Consider the following 7,564-nt stretch of genomic DNA (forward strand, 5'->3'; position numbering starts at 1 on the left):
CTAATTTTAGAAATGTCTTTAAGAATCATCATTTTGCAATGACACATTAAAAATAACTATGCCATGTATTAAAATCAATAGCAACAAAAAATGGTGCTATACACTAATAAGCAGAGCAGATATCTTCATATCCAATGACTATGCACTATTACTTTGCAAAAGTTCCCATTATTGTAATCAGAAAGCAGCCTTGCGTGCCCATGGAGGCAGGGAGCAAAGCACCCCAAAAGCTACAGAATCACATATTTCACTCAGGATGTGTGTGTGCCTTGTGTGCGTATATTTCCCTCTGGGGTTTTCTATAAGCTAACAGTCTACCAGAAACTCTCTTTTCACTTGCACAAACTCAGTCAAAGCTATCATGCACTCCTCCGATTTTTCCTCATGGCTTTATACAACTTAATATTCAGACTAGGAAAACTGGAAAGTTCTTCCAGGTCAAACAGCTCCTTAAATCTATCTACAAATTGATTCTCCCTCTCCAGCCTGAACTTCATAGCCCAGAGGATGGTGGTAGTCTCTTTGCACAGGTGGTCAAAGGTAACAAGGAGCTCTTCCAGGAAAGGATGTGCGTAAACAACATCCGCCGCCAGGACGTAGTCAAAATTATTGGAAGACTTGGGGAAGTTTTTATCTAACGCAACTCCCCAGGAGAGTTCTTTGACCTGAGGCAAATGCTTGCATTTCCTTTTGGTGTTTCGGGAAATATTGTATTGCAGGTTTCCAAGTAGTTCAGGTAAATCTGTGGCAGTAACATGAGCACCTGCAAAACAAAGAAGGGTAGAGAAAGTGACCTTGAGAGTATAAAAGTCCATTAATCAAGCTCCAAGCCAACACGCACAACACTATAATTCTGCACAGTTGCTAGTCCCAAAGACAAGAAGGGCCTTTGTTAGAAGAAAAAAGAAACATTTTTCAAAATAGATGCTGAAGTAGTCATCAGACTTCCCTTTAAAAACATAGAATGCCTTGCTGCTACACATTTGTGCTTTTCTGTTGTGGTTTTTCTTGCTTGCGTGGTTTTGCCTTGTTACTACTGTTATGTTGTGTTTATCTGACATAAGCTGGGTGAATAACAGAAAGAAAGAGAAATTCAAAATGTTTGGTATGCCCCCATTAATCAGAAGTTGTTGCTGAAAGTTGAACAGAGACCTCTGCGGAGCCCTGCGCCTGAGTAGTGGAAAACCAAATGAGCACATGTGACATGGAGTTCTTACTCCCATGAGAAATGAAGGGAGGAAATGGTTGAATGGCATTACATGGAAAGTACCATAGGCATCCATACTGAACCCCCATTCTCTGTTTGCCTGAATCCTGTGCAAATGGCTCCCACAAAGAAGCTGAAAACCCAGCTGTATCACATGCATGATGCTCAAAACGCCAAAGCAGATAAATGCAGGACAGGGTGCTTAGCTGAAGAAGACATGAGTATTCTGAGTTAAATTTACAGAACTTTGGTCCTTGTAATGAACATTAGACAATACCAGAGCAAGAAAATAATCTGACAATAAACTCAGATCAGCCAGCTCTTTACTCAAACACAGGTGAGGCTCAAAAACAGCAAAGCAGGTGTTAGTGTTGTGGTGCAGGAGGTAAGGCCTCTGTCTGCAATGCCAGCATCCTATATGGCACATGTTGAGTACCAACTGTTCTACTTCTAATCTGTATTCCTGCTGATGTATCTGGAAGAGCAAAACAAGATGATGCAACTGGAGTAACAGCTTCCTGTCTCCAGCCAGACCCAGTCCAGGCTGTTGTAGCCATTTGGGGAATGAACCAGAAGATTGAAGATTGATCAATCAATAGACCTATCTATCTATCTATTTATCTATCTATCTATCTATCTATCTATCTATCTATCTATCTATCTCCTCTTCTTTCCCTCTCTCCCTCCCTCTGTCTCTCTCTGCCTCACTTTTTTCCTTTATATAACTCTGCCTTTCACATAAATAAATAAATCTCAAGAAACAAAAGAACGGTAAAGTGGAACTGGAAGTGTAGTCCAGCGCAGATCAAACCCAAGCCTCCATGTGAAGACTCTTGGGCACTGCTTATATTCTGTGAAAATTATAGAGAAGGAAAGACTCCTATCATTGAATCAGGAACATGGACCTGTGCATTTGTGGGTTAATCCACCATGTTCAACAAAGCTCCTCAAAATATGGGTAAGGACTACACCTCTGCCCATGTGTCATGTAAACCATTCTACTTCCTTTGTTTATGTCTAGCGGGTGGAACACAGCCCTGTTGGAGTCCTAACTAAACAGGCTTCTACATTTTGATGGTTTTTTTCAAGTCAGACCAGCCTGTTGAAGAGATCAATTCTTTTTAATGAAATAATATTTTAAAAGACAAATGCTATTCTTAGATCAGAAGACTTATAGTTATAAACTAAATAATGTCTCCAACTCTTTTTGCTGTCAAATGGGATAGTGACTTCAGAAAGCCATTTACAGGAAAAAGCTATTTAAAAAAATGGGGAGATTTCAAGTCTCTCTCTCTCTCTCTCTCCTAGTGTTTAAAAAGTTGTAAATTGATAAATCTTTAATTCCTCACAAAATTTTAGAGTGGCAGGTGTGAACTTCTGTAGACCAAGGAAATCAAGAGAGATTTGGGTAGTACACATCGGAAAAGGCAGCAAAATTAAGGCAATGACATAGATAACCACAAAAATGATTGAACTGAAGGAGGCTCACTCACATGGAGATTATTGTACATTTACATAGGAAAAAGTGCTGGTGAGAAAACTGGAGGTAATAAAAGAACAGAAATGAACCAAGAAAATAAAATCAAGAACACCTGAGAATTGAAATAAATGTGCTTTTGTGTGATTTCTATTGCTACTTTTCCTTTTACAGAAAGGCACAGAATTTCAAAACCCAGAAGGAATCGTAGCTACATGGGGCATTGAAATCGTTTGTAAAAGATCAAGTGCATCAGATTCAGCAGCATTCGATTCTGCTTAAGCCTGGTATTTCATAGATCTCCCCTAGCAACCGGGACTCTTAAGTGTTCCTGTCATTCAGGATACCCCTTCCAAGACTTGACTCAGTAATTCACAGAATTAACACAATTGACCCAGAAAATTCTGGAACTTACAAATTAAGGAGTTACAAAAGTCCCAAGTTGATAGTACGTGGGATGGTAGAAACAATTAATAATATTTGATCAACAAATCTTCTGGCCCCTCTTTCATTAAAAAATACCTACATACCCAGCAGACTTGCCACGATAGAGACCAACCCAGTTCCAGCTCCAATTTCAATCACATTTTTGTCAACCATATTATACTGCTTTGTGTTTGTTTCCAGAAAATAACATAGAACAAGGGCCTAGAAAAGTTGAAGAAAAGATAGAATGGTGTGCTTAACAACTAATAACAGAAACCAAACTAAACAACTGGGTATGGTAAACACAGCATGAGTGTTGTGATATATAAACATGAGCAAATGAGTATGCACTGGTGCATTTGTATAATCCCCTAGAAACAGCAACAAAAGTACAAACTCCGATAGGCAAACATATCAGCTACAAAATGTCGTGGGTGATTGGATTGGGGGTGGGCTAATGAGAAAAAACTAAAAATACAGAACTCCCCATTTAGGTTTCATCATCTGTAAAGGAAGAAAGTTCCAGTACAACTTCCAAGTTGTAGACAGGACTATGGGCAGGCAGTGTGACAGCTCATGCCCTCTCTGCCCCCAGAGTGGGGAGCATTGGATAAAGGAATGGTAGGCCTTCATAGAACATTTTTTTATTTTTTTTAATTTAAAATGGGGTTTTAATAGATTCAATATAGTTTTTAAGTATGATTCTTTTTAATTTTATTTTTTTATTTTATGATATAATTCCATAGACACTGGGATATCCCCCATCCCCTCCCCAAAGTACAATTCTAAGATTATAATGACAGTCATTTTCTCTCTCTTTCTCTCCCTCTATTCTCCATGTGAGACTCACGAAGATTTAGTGCAAGGGAGCCAGTAAAACAAGAAACGGAAATGTCTACTGTTCTAAATTCTAGAAGTCATAAAACTGAAAGCATAAATAGCATTCTTACATTATCCTAAAATTGTTGATTCAAGAGCACCTTAAAACTGGAAAAGATTTGAATGTGACAATGTGTGAAATCATACCGATGGCCAAACCACAGCGCCGTAACAATCCAAGGCTTCAGTAATCCGAATCTCATGGCCAGCGAAATGAAAGCCTTCCCAGGAAGAGGTGGTCAGCCGAGTTGGGATAAAACATCTTGCCATGATTTCTGCAACCACCTGCTTGTCATCACGTTCTTCTCTGGTCTCTAAGAGGAGAATCAGGCATGGTTGTGTTAGAACATCCATGAAAGAGATAAGAACCTAATGGAAATGAAGTATTTCCACTTGGTGTAAGTTATTTCTGAATATTCTTAACTTTAGATGAATTAAAACAGTAAGGAAAACTATTTGAAAATTATTCATTATGTAAACTAGTATGTCATATGTTGGGGTAGAAACATCTGTCTGATGCACTCAGAAGCTGAAATACCAGTCTCCATCTCTATAATGCTAAATGAAGCAAATAAGAGAAAGACTGGTGACAGGAATGTCAGAGTTCAGCTCTTCATGTTGGCTGCAGAGAGCAGCCCCAGTATCTTAGAAATGTGGAATACTGCATCCTTTCTCACCTGCTTTTACCTAGATAAAAGGGATTTCTATCCTGTAAATTTTATAACTATTTTATATTAATATTCTGGAAGAACTCAAAGGATATTAACATCTACAACACTACACAAAGTTAGTAAATAATATTAGTTACTAGTTATTGAGCACCTCCTAAACACACTGGATCGCACTGAGTGTGCTATAATGCACATTTATTTAATTCCTGTGAGTTTATTTAATTCTTCTTATTGAATTATAGTGAGACATTATTATTTTCACCTTCACAAGTAACAAGACTAAAACAATATTAACTTAGGTAAGCTTATGCAAGGTATAAATGAATAAGCCCAAATTTGAGCTCCTTTATTAGTTGTTTCAAAGCCTTCTCTCAAAAGCATTATCAACTTATGATATAATTCCTTTAAATCTAATTGTCTCTAATTATGTAAAATGTAAAAGATATAATAACCTAATCTAAATGATATTGAGGTCCTTTAAAGCACTTAGTACATTGTTACATTGGGGCTGGGGAAATGATTTTGTGGTTATTATTATCATTTTGATCATAAAATGAAAGGCAAACATCATCCTATAATCCAAATACAGCTACATGAAGCTCAACAAATGATTTTTGTAGTTGTTACTATTGGTGTTTTGTTCACAAAATGAGAGACAAAAATCACCATCTAATTTAATGTTAAATTATGTTACACAGACTTGAAAATTAATTTGTTCAACAAGAGAGAGGGAAGGAAATCATTGTGGTAGAGATTATGTAAGTACGGCTTCACAAAAAAAAGCTTGTTTTGAGCTGTGTTTTCCGTAGCAGTTAATACACCATGTTCAGTTCCTGGCTCCAGCCTGACTGCAGTTCCCAAGGGCAGCAACAACGTTGCAGGAACCAGGTCCCTGCCACTCCTGCCAAGAGCCTAGGCTGTGTCCCCAGCTCCCAGTCCAGCTTCAGAGCAGCCCCGGCCCGGCCCCCACTCGTGCTCTCACATGGGCAGTGACCCAGAAGATGAGAGTACCTGCTCCTGGGCACTGTCTTTCTCTGTCTTCCCCCTCTCCCTTTCTCCCCTTTTTGTTTTCTCTAATAAAAAAATTTAAATATTCAAAATATTTCCTTAGCTTTAACTTCTAATTTATGAATTTATTTAAATAAGTAAGTATATGATCCAATATTGGAGTTTCACTGATAGAAAGCTGTTTATTTTTCACACCAATCCTTAAAATCCATTGATCTCTCCAGGCTTTTCTCTGCCTTCACAGTCCCAGCTAGAATCCTGAGTTTCTTCCCCTACCCCAGCACTAACGGATCCAGGCTTCGTTCTCCCTGGAAGAGACAATGGAAAATACAGAGCAACTATGAATGTAAGGAGAAAACAGTGTTAGTAAAAGATTAAAAATGAAAAGTATTCAATTTCTTAAGTAAGAGCAGATGAGGTAGCAAAGCTTTCATCCTTAAAACTAAAATAAGCATGACCATCATTCTTCAGCTATTCCATTAACTCATCCAGCAAAACCATACCATATACCAATACAATGCTAGGTAATGAGAATGCAACAATTGTCCAGACAGACCTTGTCCCTAGCCTTAGGAAAACTTGAAATTTAACAATACAGGGAGTAGTTCATGATGTTTCTATGAAGAAATATTGGACTGGAATTAGGTTGGTTTTTCCACAATGCCCCCAAAGCCTTTGGCTTCAATGCCCCCACCCCCTGGGTGGATCTTTCTAATAAGCAATGTATTCTCAGCTTTTCCCTGAAGAATATGTTTGTCAATGGCTTCTGATGATATTAGGACTATTATCAGGGGCCAGCAATGTGACATGGCAACCTAAGCCTCCATTTGCTATGCCGACACCCCACATGAGCTGGTTTATGTCCTGGCTGCCCCACTTTTGATACACTTCCCTATTAGCACTTGGGAAAGCACCAGAAGGTGATCGAAGTACTTGAGCCCCTAACTGCACATGGGATACTGAGATGAGGCATCTGGCTCCTGGCTGTGGCCTGGCCCAGCCCTGGCTGTTGTGGATGAGGAGTGAATAAGTGGATGGAAGATACCTCTCTCTCCCTCTCTCTCTCTATTTAGCTAGCCAGCTATATCTCTCACTCTCTCCTTTTGTAACTATGCCTTTTAGATAGACACATTTTTAGAAGTTAGAAAAATAAAGTTTGATAAGATTCACAGATTATACAGATAAAATCACAACCAACATTGCTAGAAAGCTAAATATGAACTAAAATGGTATTGATGGGCTATAACACTGGCTTGGACTCACTACAATGAAATTAAATAAAGAGGAGTGTAAAGATCACATATCTAGATTTAAGTGGCCACAAGCTCCAAATGAGTGAAAAGTTTATTGAAAAACTAGTTCAGGTTAGCAATCTCATTTCTGAAATGAGGGAAGCAAGGCTCACCAGTTGCTGTTCGCAGCCTCATGTTCACTCGTGGAGGTGCAACATGAGGAGACTAGAAAAACCACAGCAACTGGGAGGTAAGAAACCCTGGACCACAGCCACTCAAATGCCATGAGAGAGAAGAAAGACTGCAAGGAAACAAGAGTTTTCTCAACTTTGAAGGACTGCAACCGAAGAGGTTAGTGATCTGCTTCCATGCATGGATGTGCACAAGAACCTGTCAGGGGTGTACACTCACTATACAGATAGAGTTATGCATTCCTGCAAAGAACGGCAACTTAACTAACCATCCCCCAGAGGAAGGGTTCAGCTCCCACCCCACGTTACTGCTACCATTAACACTGACCCTTGCCAGAGAAGCAGAGAAAACAGAGAAATGAAAAATTGACATCCTCCAGCAAGAGCCATCCTTCTGATATGTTTCACTTTGTTCGTGGGCAGCTCAAAGAACTAAACCATATCAGTGATATGTTTCATTTGAGGTTTAACTT

General features: G+C 39.0%; 1 protein-coding gene across 1 annotated transcript; it reads right to left on the bottom strand.

Annotated features, from left to right (window-relative positions):
* Positions 1–359: 359 nt before the first annotated feature.
* On the bottom strand, positions 360–7,095 carry LOC121163761. Its single transcript, XM_040991536.1, has 4 exons — positions 7,074–7,095; positions 4,137–4,303; positions 3,215–3,332; positions 360–763 (listed from the first exon to the last, which is right to left on the bottom strand). The coding sequence occupies exons 1-4, from the start codon at positions 7,093–7,095 to the stop codon at positions 360–362; spliced, it is 711 nt and encodes a 236-aa protein (XP_040847470.1).
* Positions 7,096–7,564: the final 469 nt, after the last annotated feature.

Source organism: Ochotona curzoniae, unplaced genomic scaffold, assembly GCF_017591425.1.
Source record: "Ochotona curzoniae isolate NIBS_2020 unplaced genomic scaffold, NIBS_Ocur_1.0 contig_64, whole genome shotgun sequence".
Classification (NCBI taxonomy): Eukaryota; Metazoa; Chordata; class Mammalia; order Lagomorpha; family Ochotonidae; genus Ochotona; species Ochotona curzoniae.

Excerpts from the sequence above, each read along its gene's own strand:
- LOC121163761 (XM_040991536.1), bottom strand. The coding sequence starts at position 7,095 with ATGAGGCTGCGAACAGCAACTG. Across the intron at positions 4,304-7,073 it reads GAGGCTGCGAACAGCAACTG|AGACCAGAGAAGAACGTGAT; the intron begins GTGAGCCTTGCT and ends TTCTCCTCTTAG. Across the intron at positions 764-3,214 it reads TATCGTGGCAAGTCTGCTGG|GTGCTCATGTTACTGCCACA; the intron begins GTATGTAGGTAT and ends TTTGTTTTGCAG.